Raw genomic sequence first — 24,808 nt, 5'->3', positions numbered from 1 at the left:
ATAATTGAGAACAAAATAATAGACTTTGAAGTAATCAAAGTGAGGAATGCACCATAGTGACATAGAAACAGCCAGTTGTGGGAGAGATTTATTGTGTTTCTGTTATCATTTTTACAACTTTAATTTCATTAGCTAATAAATACAAATCAATTGAAAAATCAGTCAACCAGAAAGGAGGCAGTCCCCAGCCAAGATTTTTATTCACATCTCTAAAACAGGCCAAGGCAGTGATCCTTAATCTATTTTCGTAGGCGCACATATCCCCCTTGAGCTGGAAAACAAGTTATGAGAGGCCTCTCTGCTTTGGAGGCAAGGATGTTCTCCTCTTGCCTGTCACTTTCCACATATAGGTTTACAGATTCAACTTTCCAAAGGATCACTTTTATACCCCGCCAAGGTTTCCAACAGACAGAATTGCCTGAGTATAGCATCTTGGTTTACCAAGGTGACATTTTCATGGCACTAAACAGCACCTGTGGTCTTTCAGTGGGTCTTTCTAAATTCACATAGTGGTGGTGGTGACGGTGATGGCAGCTACAGCAGCCACAGCAACTTCCACCCTCACAATACTGTTAAGCATCTGTGGGTTTGTCATGTCCACCCCACCCCCCACCAGGCCAAGCAAGAGTATGCCACCCCTTTGGTGTCCATCCTGGCAGCCATGATGCATGGAGGAGCAGGAGAGGGGAGTCAGGCGGGGAGTCTTCTTATGCTAGTGATAGCAGTGGAGCACTAGAGACACCAAGCTATGCTAAGACCAGGTACTTGAAAATCACAGAGCCAACATGATACCACTGCAGAACTATTTTTATGGCTTCTCCAAGGAAAGAATCCCTTCACCCCACTTCTCAGCTATTCACGGGAAGGCTCAGTGACTCTTCACTGCAGGATCCACAACGATGACTGTTATGTTGGTGTTTTTTCTTTTCACGGGCCCTTGAGCTACCCTGGCAGCTGTTGGCATTTCCAGATGTTCAAGACACACCCTACCTTCAGGCCTCCACAGTTAGAGGCCATGATTTTGGCTCCAGTAAAAGCTTTTGGGACCATGGGGACTGTAAGCCAGGGTGCACAGAAAGAGTTGGCAGTGCTGGGACTGGCACTACTTGCTGGCTCCATCAGGATGGCATGGTTCATAGATTGTGCCTGCCAGGCAGTGTGTCCTGGAGAATTACTCTTCCAGGAAGCACCTAGAAGCTGAAAGGAATCTCTCTGACCTTCTGGTGGTGTCCAAGGCCCAATCATGGTGTACCTTGTGGAGAACAGGGCATGTTAGCACTTTGTTCTTTTGTGCAACCCCAGTTCAGGCCTAAAACCCCAGCTTCCATTTCCCACTGCTGTTTGGGAAGAGCAAAATGGAGCAAATGGCTTTCACAACTCTAAATCATTATACAGATGCAAGGCTGTATTATTCTTCCTGCTGCTGCTATTCCCATTATCCTAGATTTCCCAGCCCAGAGTTTTTGTCTGAAAAAGAAATGTGGAGAAAGCTCATGGACCAAAGAACTTAGAGCTATGACTCCAAAGTGGCTGGGAGGCATCGCCCAGCCCAGCAGATAGACTGCTTGAGGCCGAGCTCCACAAGCTGCCTGGCTGGCAGGCATGCAGCCCACTCCTGTGATGTCACCTCTCCAGTTACTGGTGCCTATCCCTCCACATGGAGCCAGCAGATTTAGGCACAGGGGGGGAGAAAAAATGAATCATAGGCTATTTTAGAAATCGCTTCAATTCAGTTTGAGACTGCAGTAGTCCCTTGCAAGTTAAGACCAGAGCACCCAAAACATCAGGATACTATCCTTTAAGTGCTGATATCCTATAGATGCCAGAAGCCTGGTGGGATTAATTCACAGCCTCAGGTTCTATTTCAGGTCAGAGGCAGACAAGTGGTAACTGGTGGTTATACTAATTGTCATTGAAAGGCTTTCTGATGACAAGAGGGATCTACATTCTAAGACAAACAATATAGTTGACAATTAAGAGCTAAAAACTAAAATCACCCGTCCATTTCAGCACATACCCAAGGCTTCCTAGAAATCCTTTGTTCTGCCACTGTTCCCAGATAAAGAGTGAGACCCTCAAGCCTGGTGTAACGAGGCAGCTACTAGGGAACTTACTCTAGCCCTAGATCACACTAGATGGGACTCCTCCCCATCTTAAAATTGTTTGGAGGCTCCACATCGCCTCTAGGATAAGACTATGGCCTGCCACACCCTTGATGATCTGACCTCCAACAATCTCTCCAGCCTCATTGCACGTGCGCACACGCACACACACACACACACACACACACACACCCTTAATGGCAAGAACTGTATCTTTCAGTGAATACTGTTTGATTGATTCCTGTGCACTGTCAAAGTGGCTAACAATAGTGATAAACAAGATTAACACATCCCTGCCCTCACAAGATGCGTTTGGTGTTCTAAGTGAAGAAAATAGAATGATGTGGCAGAAAATGAGTGACTGGGGGTGGCAACTTAGACTAGGTAGTCATCAGGCCCCTCAGAGGTGATTTTTGGATTGAGACCTGAGTGATAAGAAGAGTCAGGAATGAGAATATCCAGGAACAGAGCATGCTAGGTGGAAGGAATAACATGTGCAAAGAAGGGGGAGCCCTAAGAGGGAAAAATGACTAGTGTGTTCCAATAACACAAAGAAGTCCCATGTGGCCAGAACAGAGAGTGCAAAGAGGGCAGAGGCAGACAAGAGACCAGGGACAGGGCCAGACCCTGCAGAGCTTGGTGGCTAAGTAGTTTGAATTTTATTCTAGGTGTGATTGGAAGCCTTAGAGGGCTTTAAGCATACAAGTAATGTGATCTGACCTAAGTTTTAACAAAATAATCATGCTGCTATATAGAGGAAGGGTTGTAGGTGGCAAGGATGGAAGCAAGAAGACCAATGTTGAGGCTATTAGAGTTGTCCATGCAAGGGGTGACAGTGGCTTGGAGTAAAGTTATCACAGTGAAGGTTGGAAGGAAGTGGGTGGATTTAGAAAATATTGTGGAGGTAGAATTGACAGGACTTCCTGATGGATTGAAAGGGAGGTTATAAATGAAAGAGCAAATAAGAATGACCCCAGTCAATGTTATGAAGGAAGAAAAAGCAAAAGGGAACTGTTCTATATCTGTACTGTCCAATATGGTCACCACTGGCCACATGTGGCCATTTGAATTTAAGTTATTAGAATTAAATTTAAATGCAGTTCCTCATTTGCACTGGCCGTATTTCAAGTGCTCAATAGTGAAGTCACTCAGTCATGTCTGACTCTTTGTGACTCCATGGACTGTAGCCCACCAGGCTTCTCCATCCATGGGGTTTTCCAGGCAAGAATACTGGAGTGGGTTGCCATTTCCTTCTCCAGGGGATCTTCCCCACCCAGGGATCGAACCCAGGTCTCCTGCATTGAAGGCAGACGCTTTACCCTCTGAGCCACCAGGGAAGTCCCACACAAATTAAAACAATGAGTTCCACTACATACCTAATAGAATAGCTAAAACCAAAACAATGACACCACCAAATGTTGACAAGGATGTAGAGCAACAGGAACTCATTTATTGCTGGTGGGAATGCAAACTAGTACAGCCATTTTTACAAAACTAAAACATAGTTTTAACATAGAGTCCCACTCCTTGCCATTTATTCAAATAAGTTGAAAACTTATGTCCACACAAAAACCTGCACATGAGTGTTTATAGCAGCTTTATTCATAATTGCCAAAACTTGGAAGCAACCAAGATGTCCTTCAGTAGGTGAATGGATAAACTATGGTACATTCAGACAATGGAATATTTTTCAGCCCTAAAAGGAAATGAGCTATTAAGTGATAAAATGTAGAATAATGTTAAATGTGTATCACTTAGTATAGGAAGCCATTCTCAAAAGGCTACATACTGCATGATTTTAGCCATATGACACTCTTGAAAAGACAAAACTATAAAGACAGTAAAAATATCAGTGGCTGCGATGAGGTTAAGGAAAGGAAGGGAGGGATGAATAGGTGGAGCATAAGAATTTTAGGGCAGTGAAACTATTCTGTATGATACTGTAATGATGGATACATGTTATTATACACTTTTCAAAACTCATAGGCCTATACAACACCAAGAGTGAGCCCTAATGTAAACTATGGACTAAATAATAATGTATCAATATTCATTCATCAGCTATAAAAAATGTACATACTAATGCAAAATGTTAATAATAGGGGAAATTGCCTCCTGGGGGAGATGAGGAACAGAGGAATATGAGAGATCTCCACACTTTCTGCTCAGTTTTTCTGTAAACCTAAAACTGCTCCAAAAATAAAGTTATTAATTAGCAGCAACAATGAAAAAGAGTAGAGTGCTCACAAGCACCTGGTACTAGCAAAGAATAGATACTCAATAAATGTTGATTGAATAAATGAATGAACAAATGAATCAGTCAGTCGATGAATCAATAGAACCCAAGCCTCCTGAGTCCCAGTTCAGTACACCTTCTTGTACATCAGAGTTAGGATAAGGATATAATGTATTGTCAAAACCAAGATACTTGAGAGTGAAATGGGGTGCTATGGGTATAAGAACTATCCCAGAGATCACAAACTAGGAGCCTGTGAGCCACATCTTGTCTCCAAAATTGTTTTGTTTAGCCTCACAGATTAATGTGCCACGTGATATTCTTTAAACATTTAAAGCAGTTGTCCACATTTCACACTACGAAAACTCTGTATAAAGATGTGAATGTCTGACTTCTCTTGGAAAGTGGAAAGATCTGACCCACATTCCTGCTCACTAGTGAATGGCTGGAACCAAGTAGCAACTACCACCTTTGTGAGCAGGTACCCTCCTGTTTGCCACAAATTCCACCTTTCCCTGTTGTATCTCCTACTCTAGGCCAACTGTGAGTTTCCATTTCTCATCTTGCTGACACCATTTTGGTGTTGTTTTCTTTTGTAATAGAATTAAGAAAAAAGGAAATGATTTCTTACATTCATGCCATTCTGCAAAGTAGGGAAAAGAAAAAGGATCCAGAGGGATCCATATGTCTTACCCCCAGTCTGTTCTACTGACATCCAGTATATTCTTGGCCTCTATAGACATTTGAGTTTGCCCCTCTGATCTGTACTCTGTGTCTCTCCAGGCTGCAGACCATGCTGACCTTTAGAATTTTCTCAGGCTGCCACCCACTGCTGGAAAAGCTAGATGTGAGGAGAAAACAATGGGCATTATTTAAGCTTACATTTTCATTGTTACCCAAACTCAATATTGCTCATCATCAACTTTTGGTGGAAACTATTTCTGTTGTTTTTCTTAATTGCCTCCAAATGTAACTAGAGAGTGAGACAGAGCAGTAGAGACACAACACCCACCTTTCCTTTCTGTGAACATGTGTCATTGGGACACTCGGACATGGGATTTTGTTCAACTGTGCACTCACTCATTCATCAAGCTCTGGCTGTTCTTATAGATGGAAGCACCCTCGCTTCAGCACCAGGACCCCCTGTAGGTCTCCTCAGCAGAGTTCAACAACACATGCAAAGGCTCACATGGAAATGGGAAAGTATGGATGGGACACATGTAAGCTAAGGTGTTAGATTTCATTCATAGGTGCTCGGGAGCTGCTGAAGTTATTTTGAAGCAGAGGAGGCATGTGATCACAGCTAGAATTGTGTGGGGGACAGCTCCAGAAGTGGGAGCACCAGTTAAAAGGCTTTTGCCGTGACCTGAGTGACGAGAACTATGACTGAGGTGGAGAGAGGGGAACAGAAAAGAGAGGACAGATTTGGAAGACATCTTGAGGTTAGATCTGGCAACTCATAAGATGTGGAGAGTAAAAGATGAAGAATCAAAGAGTATCCAGAGATTATGAACTTAAGGGTTGAAATTACCCAAGCCATGATCCAAAAAATTAACTTTTGCTTTGCAAAATTAGAAGAATGAAAAATCAGAATTCCCTGGCAGTCCGGTGGTTTAGGACTCTACACTTTCACTGCCAAGGGCCTGGGTTTAATCCCTGGTCAGAGAACTAAGATCCCACAAGCCATATGACTTGACCAAAAAAGAAGAATGTGAAGACAAATTATATACTGAGATAAAATGCTTGCAAATCATATATCCAACAACAGATTTATATCTAGAATATATAAAGAACTCTCCAAACTCAACAGTAAAAAAAAAATTAAATTAATAAAAGAAGTAAAGAGGATATACAGACAGCAAATAAGTGCATGAAATGATGTTCAATATTATTGGCCATTAGGAAAATGCAAATTGAGACCACAATGAGAGATCCCTACCTATCAGAATGGTCAAAATAAAAACTAGTGACACCACCAAATGTTAACAAGAATGCTGAGAAACTAGATCCTTCATATAGTTTGGTGGGGATACAAAATAGTATGGCCACTCTAAAAAACAGTTTGACAGTTCCTTATAAAATTAAACATGTGATTACCATAGGGCCCCACAGTTGCATTCTTGGGCATTTATTCTAGAGAAATTAAAAGTGTGTTTACACAAAAATATGTTCGTGAATGTTCATAGCAGCTTTATGTCTATGTGTGTGTGTGTGTGTGTGTGTGTGTGTGTGTATAAAATACACATAAATATATGTAACTGGGAATAGCCCAGATATCCTTCAATGAGTAAATAGTTAAACAAACTGTGCTATGTACATACCATGGAACACTACTCAGCAAACAAAAAGGAACTAACTTGGGTGGAGAGGGAGGTGGGAGGGGGGATCGGGATGGGGAATACATGTAACTCCATGGCTGATTCATGCCAATGTATGATAAAACCCACTGCAATGTTGTGAAGTAATTAGCCTCCAACTAATAAAAATAAATGAAAAAAAAAGGAACTAACTTAATGCACATAACAGCCTTGATGGATCTTTAAGGGCATTGTGCTGAGTGAGGAAAAAAAAAATCTCAAAATGTTATATACTGTATGAGTCCATTTATATAACGTTCTTGAAATTACAAAGTTATAGACCTAGGGACCAGATTAATGGTTGTCAGGGCTTAAAGATAAGGGGTGGAGGGGAGTTAACAAGGTGGCTTGAGAGAGATCTTGTGGTGATGGAATAGTTCTGTATCTTCTTGTGGTGGAAAATGAAAGTGAAAGTAACTCAGTCGTGTCCTACTCTCTGCAACCCCATGGACACAGTCCATGGAATTCTCCAGGCCAGAATACTGGAGTGGGTAGCCTTTCCCTTCTCCAGAGGATCTTCCCAACCCAGGGATCGAACCCAGGTCTCCTGCATTGCAGGTGGATTCTTTACCAGCTGAGCCACAAGGGAAGCCCAAGAATACTGGAGTGGGTAGCCTATCCCTTCTCCAGGGGATCTTCCTGACCCAGGAATCAAACTGGGGTCTCCTGCATTGCAGGTGGATTCTTTACCAACTGAGCTATGAGGGAAGCCCTCTTGCAGTGGAGGTTATACAAATTTACACATGTGATAAAAATTTCATAGAATATACACACACACACAAATAAGTGCATATAAAACTGGAAAAATTTAAATATGGTCTGTGAATCATACCAGTGTCAATTTCCTGGGTTTGATATTAAATAAAAATTATGTAAGATATTGCCACTTGGAAAAACGGTGAAGGCTACTTCTTGGTAGTTTTTTTTTACAACTTCCTATAAATCTATAGTAATTTTAAAATTACAAAGTTAAGTACTGCCCCCAAAAAGGAATAAACTATTGATACACTAAAAATTTGCATGAAAATCAAAGGCATTATGCTGCTTGAAAGAATCCAGTCTTAAAACATCACATACTGATGATTCCACTTATATGACATTCTCAGAAAGACAACACTTACAGTGATGGAGAATAGGTCAGTATTGCCAGGTGGCAAGAGGGGGAGAGGAGGATGTGACTGCAAAAAGAAAGCAGAGGAAATTTTGGTGAGTAATGGAACCAATCTGTCTTAAGAATCTTGACGTGTATTAAAAATCATAGAACTGCACATAGCAAAGAAAGTCACTTTTACTGTATGTTTAATACTGTATTTAAATTAAACTAGATAGGCAAGTGGGTGCTGATTTTTCTATCCTTCCTTTCTTCCATTCATCCATTTATTGAGCACCTACTATGTGTGAGGCACTGTGCTAGATATCAACCAAAACTAAGACAGCTAGGTCCTTGCTCTCATGGAACATCCTTCCTGTTTTAAAGTAGAAGTGGTCAGTAGGGTTTGGAGCCCAGTATTTTGGCTTGGGGAAGTAGGTCAAGAAGAAGACTGTGGAGGGACCAGTCCTGTAGGATTTCAAGTGATTGATTTTCCCTCAAAGATTCTTAGACCTGAGAGTAGGGGAAAATCCCCAATTCATCTTTCACAGGTGCTCATGAGAGAAAATGCTAAAAAGGTTGTACCTTGCTAAGTGGGGGAAGAAAGGTTGGGGGTGCGGAAAGATTTGATGCAGTTGACTCTGAAAAGTATTACCCAAATTTGTGTGTGTGTATGTGTGGCTTAAAACAACCATTTGTTTAGCTCATGACTTTGTGAGTTGGCGATAGGGCTGGGTTCAGCTGAGCGGTTCTTCTGGTTTTGGCTGAGTTCACCTAGCAATGCAGTCAGCCAGCTGTCCAAGGCCTCACTCACATGCCTGGTGGGTGGCTGGTGGTTGCTGGGGTAACTGGACCAGATGTCTCTCACCATCCAGCAGCCTAGCATGAGCTTGTTCCTATGTTGGGGCGGGGTTGGGGGGGGCGGGTCTCAGGGTTCCCAAGGATAGCAAAAGAACAAGCCCCAAAATGAAAGTGCCTTTTTTAACAGCTTTATTGAGGTATAGTTCACATATGTTACTTGAATTTGAATTTTGTTTTCTCTCCTGTTTGCAGGGAATCTGAAGCATGTGGTCTAGTTGACAAAAAGAGATCAAATTTCCAGAGCCAAAGAGCAGTGCCTATAATGAAGACAGCGTGTTTATGCAAGCAGTGTGTGGAATTTGTGACTGCAGGGGAAATTTGGAAGAAACTACTTCCTGAAAATTTCCAAGGGGCACCAAGTGGCAGCTGGCCTCCTAGCATGAGGCAGGCAGGCACCCCAGAGGCCTCAACTAGACCTAGGGGAAGACAAACATTTCCAACATTTAAAGTGTTTATTTTTAAAAAAACACACAGATGCCGTTTTTAATCTTTGAAAATTATTTTTAGGCAAGTTGGGGAGGGGGTATTTTTATTTTCTTAAAGGAGAAAGATAAGAAGCTGGAGGAAAGCATGGAGATTTGGTTGGCAGTTGGTGGGGCAGTGGGGAGCTGAGAGGCAGGGTTTGGGCCTCAGGATCATCCAGGTGGAGCCTTGGGGGAGAGGGATCTGGTCACATATGGGGAGAAATCCACCTCTGTTGTTTTCAGGATTATGAGTTTATTTTGTTTTTTAATAAAATCTTTGCAAACCTACCTCTCTTCCATTTTCCTCATTGTAAAGTACCACTGACAGCACATAGTTGTGAACATTTCCTCTCGCTGAAGTATAAAGACTAACCCTGCTGCTTCCCTGTTCTGCTCTGCCCCAGCCTGATAGGGTGACTCTGAGTGCTGGATCCTGCTGAGGAACTAGTGTGTCTTCCAGTAAGTCCTGGGGACAGAAAGCCAAGCTCTGACCTTTGCTGGGGCCTGACCAGAGCTCACAGGAATATAGGTGCTGCAACCATGGGGAAGGCCTTGCTGGCTCCCCAGAGAGAAGCTATCCTGCCTCAGGAGTGACAGCGATGGGAAGAGCAGGTGGCAGGTCAGATCCAAGAGGGACATCTTGATGAATAGAGGCTACTTCCCATCAAGCACGCTTGATGAAAATGGGATACAGTTGTGATGTGCTGGTTTTCCTATAACCTTAAAGGCAAAGAAAAGATGGCAAAATGCAGATGGGGGTCTCAAGAGAGATAAGAAAACAGAAGTGACAGCCAAATGTCACAATTTTGGAATTTGATTCGCCAAGTATTTATGCAGCTCCTACAGCTACTGGGACTTGGATGGGAGACAAGGACACAACCCCATCCTGGCCATCTAGGGACTCCCAGACAAGGCAAAGAAGGAGAGAAAGAACCAGATCCCAACATGCTTCATGCTCTGTAACAAACGGAAGTCCTGAACTCTGAGAGCACTGAGGAGAGAGCAACCTACCAGGCCAGGGCAGCATCCCAGAGCATTTCAAAGGGAATGATATTTGAACCGGGCCTTGTAGGATGTTGTATTTCTCTAGGCTACTGAGAGGAGGAAGGGCATTCCGCAGAAGGGAGTAGAAAAAGCCTTGAACATGTCCCGGGATCGGAATCAGTTCAGTTCAGTTCAGTTGCTCAGTCATGTCCAAATCTTTGCGACCCCATGGACTACAGCACGCCAGGCCTCCCTGGGATGGGAATAGCCAAGCTTTTGTTAAACAGCATTGGGGTACCTGGATGGCTAGGAATACCAGTCACTTCAAATGCCCACAATTCTAATTATACACTCAGCTTAAGGATAATTTTACTTATACCAAAATGTAAAATTTTTAAAAATAGAAGAGGGAGGAGGCACTGAATGGGGCAGGTGGGGGTGTGGGGGAGGCCAAGGAAGACAAATAAAAACTCTGAATTCCCAGCCTGTGAAGAACCACCCGCCAGGTTTGTCCTTTCAAAAGCTTGCTGGGTCTGATATCCAAATCCTTCCTAAGGGACCCACCTTCCAAAGTCATCACCCAAATTCCTGTGAAGGACTCAGCCACAAGACAAAACAACAGGGTAAAGTGGTGAATACTAGTGCTTCATTTTCCTTTCAAGAGGAATGGGCCTGAACCAGAAGGAGCCCTTTCCCACTGGGCAGCCAGGGCTACCTTCTCACCAGCACTGGCTCTGCTGGCTGAGCCCCAGATTGAGCTGCTGAACCTAGGCCAGGCCTGTTCTGAGAGATGGCACCACCTCAATGGCCTTCAGGATTCCTTTTCATTCCATTGTTAAAATGTTAGGCAAAAAAAACCTCATAGATGGAACTAGGAATCGTTTTCCGTTTTTTACAATTAAAATACCAAACAAAAGTGGTATTCTCAAAACAAACAAGACAGAGTTATTCTGCTCAGTCTAAACTCATCAAATTATACACATTAACTATGTGCAACTTTTTGTCTATCCATTACACCCTCAGTAAAGCTGTTTTAAAAAAGAAAAAAGTATTTCTTCGCTAAGAATTATCTTAACTGCCTAGAGGGAAAAAGACTGAAAGGAAATACACCAAGATACTAACTGAGGTGGGCTTCTGTGGGAAGAAGATATAAGGATGGTTTAATTTTGGTTTCTTCTACTTTTCAATATTTTCCCAGTTTTCTTATTAAGCATGGTCTAGTTTTGTAATAGGAAAAATAAATACATAAACTCTTTATAAAAAGAATTGATCTGCAGGTAAAGTTACAGATCAAAGTAAATTCAAGACACCCACTGAGGAAGAGTTTGTGTTTAGGCCCCAGGGCTGTTCTAACAGCCCAGGAGGTTCTGAGCTGGCAAGGAAGACTGGTCCGGCTGGAGGGCTCCTGATCTACAATTCAATCAGCCAGAGAGGGTCTTTTTAGATAAGATGGCTTGAGGGAAGGGCAACTTTGTACCCAGTTTGAGCCTACCTTCCCTTCAGGAAACACCCGCCCTTTTGCCCAAAAGGACCAGCCATCATAACCATAGTAATAATGCAAAGCAAGGCTTAGAATATACCCCATTTTACAAATCACTTATTTACACTATGTCACTATCCACCTGGCTGGGTGGGTATTATCATCTCTACTCTATAGATTAGCAAACTGAGGCCACAAACTGTGAAGTAACTTGCCCCTTGTTAGTGGCAGAGCCAGGAAGCCAACCCAGCTGTAACTACAAGTTTCCTTACTTCCCCATCGTTCCCTCCCCCTCAACCCCACACTGAGTGCCACTAAAATATTTTTAGTAAACAACTTTCTTCTTGCTTCCAAAGTCCAAGCTGGACCAAGCCTCATCATACTGCTCTGCAACCCTTCCCTCACATCAACAACAGTAAGTACTTGTGTGCTTTTCAGCAAGTTACTTGACCTTTCTGGGTCTGTTTCCTTATCCCTATAAAGTGGGGTGACTAATTCCCGCACTTCATGGGCTATTGTGAGTGCTTGATGAATTATCTTAGATGAAAGGACTTTGAAAAGAACCTAAAGTCTTGTGTGCAGGAGGGCCTGCCAGAAAAATGGGCCTGGAAAGACCAACCTCTGAGGAAAACCCAGGGCTCCCAGGAGACCCACAGGCCTTCACTATCTCTCATCAAGCAACACAGAGAGGCCAAAGAGACCAAAAGAGAGCTTTAGGCTGTGTTCACAACTCAAGGTTTAGAAAATAACCCTTTAAAAAGTATATATACATATATATAGGATATGCCTTTATTTGCATAAAACACCTCCGGAAAGAGACACAAGAAACTGGAGCACCTCAGTTTCCTGCACCTCAGGCAGGAAAACCAGGTGGCAGGTGGCAGAGGAGTAAAGGAGGCTTGCACTATGTTCCTTTTTGTATCTTTTGATTTTTGAATCATATGAATGTACTACCTGGTCCTCCCCCCAAGTAAATATATATATATATATATATATATATAAAAAGCCAATGGGGAAAAAAGCCAATGGAAAAATCCCAAGCCAGTTTCCCTTCAGGGGGAGGGGGTGGATCTGCCTCTGCTGTCTTCATTGTGAGCTGTCACAGAAAGAGGGGTATATTTCCAATTTTATATTTAAAAGAATCTTTCTAAGGCAGAAAAACTTCTTTATAAGAAAACCACTACAATACTGTAAAGTAATTAGCCTCCAACTAATAAAAATAAATGGAAAAAAATAAAAGAAAATCAAATATTGTGATTCAACATAAAAGGAAGGAGGAGAAAGAAGAGGGGGACAGAGAGAGGGAAGAGAAAGAAGAAAAGCAACAGCCATCAAGGCTAATCAGATTTTGACATCTCTAAGCCCTTGCATGGAAAACTCCAGCAGCTCTTCCTCCCCAACCTTGGCCAAGGACGAGTCCCCAAACCTGCTCAATGCTGGGCCCCAAGCTGACCAGCAGCGCATATGCACTTTGGCCTCAACCTGCCTGAGTTTGACTCCCCTCCCTGTTACTCACTAGCTGTGTGACTTTGGCCAAGAAATGCTCTCTGTAAGCCTTAGTGCCCTCATCCATCAAATGGAGATACTCCCTGTACTACCTTATTGGCTGATTTTGAGGGATCAAAGAGATCATGGAAGAAAGCACATTTAGCGTACATAATAGATGTCAATTATCAGACACTGTTCCTGCCCTAAATGCAAAGGCAAAGAATCTTCTCAACAATCTCTGGCTTCAGGAATTAGGGGAAGAGAATGCAAATTAATGTGGTTGTGCATTGGTACATTGTTCTGGGGCAAAGAGACATAGCTATTACTAGATTCTCAATACTCAACAGGGTTTTGAAAGCTACCTACCAAAGGTTTTGAGAGCTGCAAATGTAAAGACAGACATGAATAGTGCCTTTGAAGATGGGAACCATCCAAGACCCTCACCTTAGGGTCTCTGCACAGGCTAGTACTTTCACCTGCAATGTTCAGCTCTTGCCCAGACTGGCTCCTTTTAGCCATGCCATCTAAAGTAGCCACCTTGCTCTCTTTGTTCCAAAATACCATTTATTTTCATACCGTTTACTATTATCTTATTCTTTTTTATTCCTACACACACACACACTCACACACACACACACGCCCTCAGAGGGTGGGAACTTTGGCAGTTTCATTGCTGTACCTCAGTGCTGGGCATAGTACTTGGCACCTGTAATTCTCCATACATACCTAGGTGATGGTGAAACTACACAGTGAGACAAAGCAATGTTTCACATTCTGGGTATTACAGGACACAGAAATGGGACAGGCAATCTAGACTGGGGCAATCATGAAGGCTACAACATTTAAGCTGATCTTGGAGCAGCATCAGGGGCAGACATTTCAGGCAAAGGCACATAAAATTTAGGGAAGTGACAAGCAGTTCAGTGCTTCTGGAACACAGAATATTAGACTATTCAAGTAAATCAACTGTGAAAAGATGTTTTTCAGACAATAGGGGAAATTTGGACAGAGACTAGGTGATGTTAAAAAATTATTGATAATTTTGTTAAGTATGATAACAGCATGGTAGTTATATATTTATCTAAGTCCTCAACTGTTAAAGATACAAAGTGAAGTATTTACAGGTGAAATAATATATCTGGGGTTTCTTTAAAATTACTCCAGAAGGGGCAAGTGTATGGGTGTGTGGCAGCAGGAAGTAGGTCGAGATAAATGAAACAAAATTTGAAAAATGTTGATCATTGTTGAAGCTTCATATTTGATGGACACATGGAGGTTGGATGTACTATTCTCTCTACTTTTATGTGCTTTTAAATTTCCATAAGAAAAAACTGAGATATATATTAGTAAGTGACAAGAAGGAAAATATCAGGGGCCAGTCACAAAGGGCCTCTGTGCCAGGTAGAGGAGGCGAGACTTGATCCTGCAGGTAAGAAGCCATCAGAGACTTTTAAACCAAAGAGTGGCTTGATCAGATTTGCATTTTAAAAAGATCGCTGTAGTCACTGGTATAACTGAAGTGAGCCTGCTGAGGCTCAGCTCCAAAGTGGCTGAGAAGCCTCTGTTTACCTCTGATGGAAGGAGCCCTAATGCTTTTCTCCCTCAACTGGCCTACAGTGCCTTTCTTACTTGGTGAGAGAGAGAGTAATGGAAAGACCTTTTTTTTAAATTTTTTTGCAATAGATGCCTCAAGAAAAACATTCAAACAATAAGAAAATGGTTCCTTCATAACACCATACCTCAGCAAACACCACTATTAGCAGTTTGGTGTTTATGTCTCCAGACTTTTTTCATTTTTTCCATAAATATATATTGACTACCTGCTATGTACCATGCAGAGTGCCAGGCACTGGGGTTATATCTGTGGACAAAGCAGACAATAATCCCTGACCCTAGGGAGCTGGCATTATGCATATATGACCACTTGACATTTTTTTTTTAACAAATGAAATCATCCTGTCTGGTAATCTGATTTTTCTCACTTCATTATATGCCATGGACAGTTTTCCATATCAATCCACAAAGAACTACCATATTATCTTTTACTATGACATATTTCAGACATACCAAAAAATCAGGCATACCTGATCTCTTAAAGTGGTCACATTATATGGATGCTCCAAAATTTGTTTAACCTGTCCCTTAATGCTGAACATTCAGAATATTCTCATTTTTCCTTACAAATAAAAACACTGAATTAGTCATTGCTGCTGCTGCTAAGTCACTTCAGTCATGTCCGACTCTGTGTGACCCATAGACGGCAGCCCACCAGACTCAGCCACCCCTGGGATTCTCCAGGCAAGAACACTGGAGTGGGCTGCCATTTCTTTCTCCAATGCAAGAAAGTGAAAAGGGAAAGTGAAGTCGCTCAGTCGTGTCCGATTCTTCGCGACCCCATGGACTGCAGCCTATCAGGCTCCTCCATCCATGGGATTTTCCAGGCAAGATTACTGGAGTGGGTTGCCATTGCCTTCTCCAGAATTAGTCATTAGGGAAATGCAAATCAAAACCACAATGAGTTGCCAGTTTATTCCTATTTGAATGGCTATAATAAAAATAAAACAAAATAACAAGAGGATATGAAGATGTGGAGAAATTGGAAGCTTCGTATATTGCTATAGGGATGTAAAATGGTGCAGCCACTATGGAAAACAGTTTGGCAGTCCTCAACAAGTTAAACATAGAATTACCATTTGATCCACCAACTCTAGTCCTAGGTATATGCCCCAAAAGAATTGAAAACAGATATTCAAACACTTGCACATGAGTATTCATAGCAGGACTCTTCATAATAGTCAAAAGGTGGAAATGACTCAAATGTTACCAATAGATAGATGAATGAATGAACAAATTGTGGCATATGCATACAGTGAAATATAATGAAGTATGGATACATGTTACAGTACTCAAAAAATCATGCTAAGTGCAAGAAGCCAGACACCAAAAGTCGCAGTGTATGATTCCATTTATATGAAGCATCAAGAATAAGCAAAAGCATAAGGACAGAAAGCAGATTGATTGTTGTCTGGACAGAGGGGGAAATGAGGAGTAACTGTTTAATGGGCATGAATTTTATTTTGAGGTAATAAAAGTATTTTGAATCTAGGCAGAGGTGGTGGTTGTGCAACACCAAATGCCACCAAATTACTGGCTTTAAAATGACTAATTTTATGTTATGTGTATTTTACCTCAAAGAAAAATTTTTGCAATGAAGATGCTCTCTTACACTCTTGCACATTTGTTGTATTATTTTCTTATGATACATTTGTTAAAATGGAACTGCTGGATCAAAGGGTGTGGACATTAAAAACAAACAAAACAGGTGATGGATTTTGATCACCAGAAGTGTTTGTTGTTTCAATTTTGGTTGCTCTGATTTTATTAGTGGAGTTGGACATGTTTTTATATGCTTAGCAGTAAGTTATTATTTAACTGTTTCTTCCATTACACTCAAGACCTTTCCCACCTATATTCATGTCAGCACTCCTGAACTCCTGACCAGCACATAGTAGGACTCTGGTGAATGTGGTGAGGAGCTGAAGGGAAAGCAGTGACTGTCAGCTCCTCCTGGTGCCCCCTGGGTGCCCAGGCTAACTCTCAACATCCAGTGCAGTTCCAACACATCTTCCCCTAGAAAGTCACCTAAATTTAAATATTTGTACATGAGTATTCATAGCAGAACTCTTCATAATAGTCAAAAGGTGGAAATGACTCAAATGTCTATCAACTGGAATCCACACTGTGAGTGGCAAGGAGGGCATGGGTTTGTATTAGTTGGAAATGGAGATAAAGACAAAATAAGGGTAAGAATGAAAATTAAACTGAGAGGTGGAAATAATGTTTATGTGTGTCTGTGAATGTAGACAAATGGAAGAGAAACCACCAAAATCACAGCTGTATACTGGGGGCAGGGGTGGGGAGAAGGGGACAGGGACAGCTATCATTTGTCAAGGTCTTCTCCAGTATTCCCTGGCTTGCTTCTCTGCCGGGCCGGTGGCTACTGCCCAGAAGCTTTTCGGCTGACTGGACCTCCTCCTCTGAAGGTGCCTGTCAGCTCCATGGCATGGTTCTGGGGTTACCAGCATAGAAGGCGGGAGAGAGGGGCAACTGCCATCCTTCTAGCCCTACCCGCTCTGCCCATGAATTACTGGGCTCTCCCCTACGTAGCAGCCTCCATCTGACTTTCATTCATATCTTTTTCTCCTTTGAGGAATATTCTGCAGAATCTGTTTCATATTCCACTCCTGAGCCTATTTGGCTAATCTCTGCCCCATGTCACTTCTGATTCTCCTGCAACTTCTCTCTCCCACACCCAGAAGCTAGACTCCCTGGCTCAGCCATTCCTTCATTCAACAGATATTTGAACATCTGCTATGTGCCAAGTAGTATACTAATCATCAGAGATTCAAAAGTGAACAAAACACAGAAATCTCTACCCTGATAGAGCGTGCATTCTAGCTGGACAGACAGATAAATATAATATGGTAAGTGGTGATCAGTGCTATGGAGAAAAAGCAAGGCAAGAGTTGAGAGTGACAGGGTTGCTGTTTCAGATAGGGTGCCCAGAGAAGGCTATATGAAGAGGTGACATTGAGCCAAGACCTGAATGCAGTGAGGTGACAAGCCATGTGGCTCTCTTGGAAAGTATTCCAATCAGAGGGAACAGCAAAATGCAAAGCGCCTGAGACAGAAACCACCTTGTCACCTGTGAAAACATCAAGGCCAGTGTGCCTAAAGTAAAGGGAATGGGGGGGGGGGGGTGGGAAGGAGGGGAAAATGTGGAGAAGCAGAAGGGCCAAGGTCCTACAGGTACTATTAGGACTTCGATCTTTGCCCTGTGGGAGATGGAGAGCTGTTGAAGCCTCCTGATCAGAGAAGGACAGGATCCCTCTGGCTGCTTTGTAGAGAACAGAATGGAGGAGCAAAGAGACCAGTCAGGAAAATGCAGCACTGATATAGGTAAGAGATGACAGTGGCTATATATGTATAACTGAACCACTTTGCTGTACACTTGAAATTAACACAGCACTGTAAATTTACTATACTTCAATTTAAAAAATTTTTTTAAATTTTTTTTAATTGAAGTATAGTAAATTTAGTGAGAGATGACAGTGACTTGGACCAGAGTTGTGGCTGTGGAAGTGGTCAGAAGTGATTTGACTACTGGATATATTTTAGAGAGAGCTGACAGAATCTGCTGATCAACTGGACATATGGTGGGAAAGACGAGGTTTGGACCTGAGAAACGTAGTGACTAGAGGCACCATTTACCGAGCTTGGGAAGCTGGCAGGGAGTGGGGTGGATGGAATGGGAAACAGGGGATCAAGTGCCTTGTCGGCCTGAATTCAAGAGAAAGAGCTGAGATCTCTCCTGTACACTTAGGGTTCAGCTCAACTGCCTGCTGGTGGGGTTGGAGGGTGGATGGAGAAGGTTGGGGCAATGCACATACTTTACTGAGTAACAAACTGTACCAGACTCCACGTATAATCTGCCCACGTCACCCTCAGTGAGCACATCAAGGCTGAATTTCTTAACATGGCATTGAAGTCCAACTCCTGTGACCTTACTAGCCCCATCCTGTGCTGGTCTCCTAGTTCCCATTAATGCCTTTGCATATGCTGTCCCCAACACCTGGTGAATGCTGGCCTTTGCCTCAGATGTCACCTCTTCCTATCTCCCGCTTGGTTTGATCAGTCTGCTTTTCTATCCCCCCAACTGTATTGGGTATTCAGGGTCAAATTGGCACCATGGTCCCCTCCGAGGCCTTGATGACCCAAACAGGGATGAGCAGGGGTTCAGTTCATGTCTGTGGCCTGAAGAAACCACTGCATAAGAACAGCAACCAGCCCCTAGTCCACCCCGATGGGTCAGGAGGCCTGACTTCCCACACAGGCATATGTGACAATGAGGAAAACAGGGCCAAGGAGGTGAAGTCAAGCTTGGAACTGGACTCAGATTGGAAGGCTGACTCCATCCCCCAAGCAGCAGGGAACAGGGGTCAGAGAACAGTAATTACTCACATGTGTATAGCACTTGAGAGTTTATAGCCACAGACATTATCTCATTCGACCCTGGCACAGCCTCATAAGGTAGGTATTCTTACTTCTCCCATTTTACATGGAAGGAAACTGAGGCTCAACAAGCTAAAGTCATTTGTCCAATGTCACGCAGCTAGGAAGTGACAGCCTCAGGTCTTGAACAAAGGTCAGTCCGATGGCAAAGACCTGGATTCTGGACATCAGACTCAGTCAGGCCTCAGGCTGACTGAAAAGGTGACCAGTCAGGTCTGGGTGGGCATTTCCACTTCCCCATGTTTCCGTCCCATGTTTCAAGCTGGTGGCAGCATGAATTGGCATTTACCCATCCCCTCAGAGCAGGCAGGTCTGAGCAGTTTGAAGCAAACGCAAAGGGGCTGTGGGAAGCTTCCTCATCCCAAGGAAGGCTTTGGGGGTAAGCCCCACCAGGCTGGCTGAGAGTTTGCCCTAGCCCAACCCCCCTGGAGAAGTCTTCTGCGGGGGACGTGCCTTCTTTCCGGTTGGGCACAGAGCCCGGACAGTTCTTGGCTGGCAGCAGCTGGGCCCTTGCACCTGTTGGTCTGGCTCCCCTGCTTCACAAACACACGCCCCCGCCAAGCTCACCGCTGCTTCCAGATGGCTGGTCACTTAGGCCTTCACCCCACTTTGGGCCTTTCTCTTTCTCGTTTGATTTCTTTTCCTTGCCTTGTTTTCTTCCCAGGCACTCACCCTCTTGCTCTTTTGCTCCCTCCTTCTCTCTCCATTGAGTACATTTCTTTATGCTCAGTCTGTCTCTTTTCTTCTGACTCTAACAAGATAGCAAAGTGGTGCTAGTTTCCTCCTCTGTAGCAGTGTGAGGTTCAGATGAGGCCATCTCTCCAGGCCACACCAGATCTTGAGTTTTGAGGAAAGGCAAAAACCTAGGCATGAGGGGGTAGCTAGAGAGCAAGGAAGGGAGATGGGAGCAGGCAGAACTGGATTCCAACTCTGGCATGCTCATTTGCTAGCTGTGTGACCTTGGTAAGGTTGCCTCCCCTCTCTGAGCCTCCTTCTGTAAAATGGGATTGATAATAATAGCCACAACCTCACACTGGGGGAGGGGTATCAACTGATCTTGCTCACAGGTGGGAGAGGCCTTTAGGACCTAAAAGGGGCAGGTCCCAGCAGGTATGACTTAGAAGGCAGTGAGGCCCTTTGGTTACCAGCGAGGCTCCAGGGTCTGGTTTGAATCCTCAGTGCAAAACAAACAAGATGTAAGATGTCGGCAAGCTGCCTAACTCTGTGCCTACATTTTCCTATCAGCAAAATAGAGATGACTACAATAGTAATCACCTAGCACCTCAGTTTGTTGTGGAGATTCTAGGAGAGAATAAATACGGAATGCTAAGAACAGTACTCTTGCCTGGAAAATCCCATGGATGGAGGAGCCTGGTAGGCTGCAGTCCATGGGGTCGCGAAGAGTTGGACACGACTGAGCGACTTCACTTTCACTTTTCACTTTCATGCATTGGAGAAGGAAATGGCAGCCCACTCCAGTGTTCTTGCCTGGAGAATCCCAGGGATGGGGGAGCCTGGTGGGCTGCCATCTATGGGGTCGCAGAGTCGGACACGACTGAAGTGACTTAGCAGCAGCAGCAAGAACAGTGAGGTTGTGTCACCTAATAAGTGTCCAGGAAACGTTACCATTAATGTTTTTCATCAGAGCTAGGAGGGATAAAATTCCCCTGAAGTGGTGTTCTTAGGGGTGCTGGGCCACTGCAGGAACCTCAGCTATATGCTCATCCAAAGTCATTTCTTTGCAGGGCCTCCAAGCATGCTTATGCAGGTCTATCCACACAAGGACCCTGAAAATTCACCTTGTGTTCCTCCTGCAAAGCCAAGTGCCCTGGGATGAGGGTTATGTAAAAGCCAGAGGGAGCAGCACCTGTTTCTAATAGGTCCTCCCAGAGGAAGTGCCTTTTTGTGATTGGCACAAAGAGACTGGGTATGAGGGGCACCGTCTTGGTATGGAGGCAGCAGAGGGATCTTGGGTCACTGGGCCTGTTGTCTTCTTTTCATGGCTGGCAGCAGAGTCTGCTCCCTGACTCCCTGAGCTACCTTACATCCTCCATCTATCTCCAGCTCTGATTTCTGATCCCCAGAAGGCTAAGCGTCTTTGGCTGTGGGGATCCAGGGAAATCTCCAATCCCTGAGGCTATACATGTGAAATGCACCCTAACCCCATTCACACCATCATGATTGTCTGAGCCAACCCCAGAAGCAATCAGGGCTACTGATCCAAGATGGGAGACTTCTCCATGCCAGCGGGGCTCTGATTAGAGGAAAACTGGGGTCCATGATGGACAAGGAGTGGAAGTTTAAGGTCTCAGGTGTGATCAGATATTGGGAGGCTGAGAGGGCAGGACCCCATAGCCCAAGAGAGGTGAGGGCAGGGAGGTGCTCCTAGCATAGACAGGAGACAGGCTGCCATATCACCTCAGGGCTCAGGTAAAGGGAGCAGTTTCAGCCTGATGCTGCCAGAAGCAAGGCCACTAAAATGGCCTCATCTTTTGAAGGATGAAGTCAGCTGAGAGACACCATGTTGACCTAAAAATGGTGGGTGGCAGAAAAGAGAGAACATACAAGACCCCAAAGACTTGTATCCTAGAAGCTGAAGTTAAACAAGGGAAGACCTGGCAAAATGTATTTAGCAAAGTAAGATGAGACCCCTGTCACTCCATGGCCTGGGAAAACTTACAAACTGAGATCCTCTCATACCACCCTTTAGGGATTTGAAGCATGTGGCCACAATTGTGCTGGGCTAGAGGGGCAGTGACAGGCAGAGGAACCGAGCACTGCAGTGAAGCACCGGCTCCTTTGCCTGAGGAGAAAGCCCCTCTCTATGCTGGTGGAGACGGGAAGAGGAAAGTTCCCCACAGTTTGGCCAAAAGTCATCCTGCCGATTGCTCTTTATGACACAACCTCACACTTTCTTTCCAGTCCTATATTCCTGGCTGTGTGCAAGCTATTTCCACTTGGATGTTCTGCCAACAGCTTAAACTAAACATGTTTAAAGCAGAGTTTCTCTTCCTCCGCAAAAAGCCTCACACCTTCCCAAGGCCTCCAACTCCACTGCTGTTACCCTAACGGCCCAGGGCTTGGCCGGCTCAGCTGTTTCTTTGTTCCCTCCCTTTGAACCTTGTGCTTTTCCCCTAGGTAATATTTTTGAGAGTCCTCTTTGCCATCCTCGGGCTGCAGCCATCTCTCACCTGGAACCTCATCCCTGGAAACTCCTGCCACAACCCCTAACTGGACTCCCCACCAAGGGTCTCTTCCTCAACCTGGGCCACGATTAGTTTCTAGTGACACACACACTGACCACTGACTGCAATGGGTGAGGCCGAGCATATGTTCTAGCAGCAAGAAGGGCGTAGACACAGATAACAGAGGAGCAGGGAGCCTAGTAGGAGAGTTTGACTTGAGGAGTGAGTCCCACCAGGCTGTACATCCCTGCTCTGCCACTTACTAGCTTTGCAATCTGGGCCTATTATTTCACCTCTGTGGACTTCAATGCCCTTCTCTCTGATATGGGGATGATAGTGCTGCCTTCCTAGAAAGTTAAATCCCAGGAGGAAGTAGAGCAAAGGGGCATGTATTGGAATGACATCTCCAAAGCCTGGAGTGGGCAGAGCCATGAAGGATGTGAGGCTGGGTGGCCGAAGCTGTTTGTATATATTTCTTGTGCTGTGCTTTCTTGCTTAGTTTTGGCTTCTCTATCCACGGGGATTCTCCAGGCAAGAATACTGGAGTGGGTTGTCATGCCCTCCTCCAGGGGATATTCCCTACCCAGAAATCGAACCAGGGTCTTCTACATTGCAGACAGATTCTTTACCACACATATATTTGCAGTTTTCCCATTTATTTCCCATAAATAACAGGAAATCAAGTAGGGAATCAATTCAACTGGCCTCATTTGTTGGCCCTTTCCAAAGCTCCCCCATCCACTTGTGTAAACAGGAAACCAAGGCTACAGTCTTTGCGAAGCTGATAGGCGTGTGCCCAAAGATGCCCTGTTATCTCTCTGCTCTGTTCTCAGTGTTCTGTTTCTCAAGGCCTTTTCCCCAGAACTAATCTTGTTCCCTTATTCTGCTCTTCTTATTCATCCTCTCTTCTTTTAAATCCTCCCCCGACCTTTTTTTTTTTTTTAACACAGGAGCAGAAGTGAGTGCCAGTCCAAGCCCACTGGCCTGGGGCAGAGGAATGCAGCCGCTCCCTCAGCACAGGGCAGCCAGGCCCAGGCGCTCACTCAGGCTGGCAGCAGCAGGCAAGGCGCTAGGGAGGCTCCAGCACCTTGCTCCGAGGGGCTGGAAAGCACTACAGACATTAGCTCATCACTCCCTGGCAGAGGCCAACCAGTCTGCTATTCTCACTAGCATCTTCCAGATGGGGAAATGGAGGCACAATCATACTTGATGTGGTTGCAGACTCACAGGAGCCCAAAGGGGGCTTCTGGGCAGGGTCTCTAGATGAAGTAAGGGAAGAAGGGCCACCCCAACTTTCCCCAATTGGACTTGCAGTTCTTGAGATCTTTCAGTAGAAGGAAGAATATAAGGAAGAACTGTGGTCCAATTGCAGTATCTGGAGGGGGCAACAGGGAAGAATGGGAAGAGGTGGCTAGTAGTCACCATCTCTTGAGCCCTCCACACATAAATGGATCCCCAGACAGCTGCAGCTTCACTCACTAGCCCATTAGGAATAACAGCACTCTTAATGCTTGTACTACGTTTGCTCCACCCATTACCTCTGGAGTAAGAGGCAGTCAGGATAAAGTCTGCATAACTGGACATCAAAGGGTTAACTATGATGCCGGTAGGTTATGCTGTTTTCCTCGTGGTGCTTTTCTGTTATGTCCAAATTCTGTGTAGGGAACAATTATGACATTTATCACCAGATGAAATGTTAATTATTTTTAATTAATAAAAAGAAGCAGGACTTCCCTGGTGGTCCAGTGGTTAAAAATCCACCTGCCAATGCAGGGGACACAGGTTCAATCCCTGATCCAGGAAGATTCCACGTGCCACAGAGCAACTAAGCTGGTGCACCACACTGAACCCACACTCTGCAACTACTGAAACCCACACCCTAGTGCCCATGCTCCACAGCAAGAGAAGCCACCACGATGAGAAGCCCTCACACCACAACTAGAGAGTAGCCCCTGCTCTCCACAACTAGAGAAAGCCCACGAGCAGCAACAAAGATCCAGTGCAGCCAAAAAAAAAAAAGCAGCAGCAGCAACTGAGATGTGGTGGGGAGCCCTGGGCTTGGAGTAAGGAGCCCCAAGTCAAGACCACTCTCTCACTTTCAAGTTGTGTGACATGTAGGGCAAGTGACTTCAACTCTTTAAATCTCAGTTTTCTACAAAATGGAGATAATTAACCCCATAGGGTTGTCATAAGATTTAAAAAAATAATGGATATTAGAATGTTTTTTAAACAGTATTTGTGGAACTTTTCAAATATAATCACAAGTAAACATTATAATGAAGGCCCATGTATCCTCTTCAACAATTATCTTATTTTTTCTATATCCTCACCTACTTTTCTCCCATCCCCACTGGAATATTTTAAAGCAAATCTCAGACATGCTCTTTCTTCCCCAAAATACTTCAGTATTGAATTCTCTTTTACAGTTTTAACAATTAAAACATAATACATGAGAGATGTAAAAAAATTGGATCATGAAATTGTGTATA

The 24,808-nt window shown here is 44.1% G+C and overlaps 1 protein-coding gene across 3 annotated transcripts in view; it reads left to right on the top strand.

Annotated features, from left to right (window-relative positions):
• The window catches only part of HDAC8 (histone deacetylase 8), a 254,626-nt gene extending 245,228 nt beyond the window's left edge, over positions 1 to 9,398 (top strand). For all 3 annotated transcript variants that reach the window (XM_070464553.1, XM_020871683.2, XM_070464554.1), the window contains one exon: positions 8,839 to 9,398. In XM_070464553.1, the coding sequence (XP_070320654.1) occupies positions 8,839 to 8,847 (9 nt within the window). In that variant the 3' untranslated portion in view covers positions 8,848 to 9,398. The remainder of the gene's footprint in view (positions 1 to 8,838) is intronic.
• The last annotated feature ends 15,410 nt before the right edge of the window (positions 9,399 to 24,808 follow it).

This window comes from Odocoileus virginianus, unplaced genomic scaffold (genome assembly GCF_023699985.2).
Source record: "Odocoileus virginianus isolate 20LAN1187 ecotype Illinois unplaced genomic scaffold, Ovbor_1.2 Unplaced_Contig_28, whole genome shotgun sequence".
Lineage (NCBI taxonomy): Eukaryota > Metazoa > Chordata > Mammalia > Artiodactyla > Cervidae > Odocoileus > Odocoileus virginianus.
This window is presented reverse-complemented; position numbering and strand designations above follow the sequence as displayed.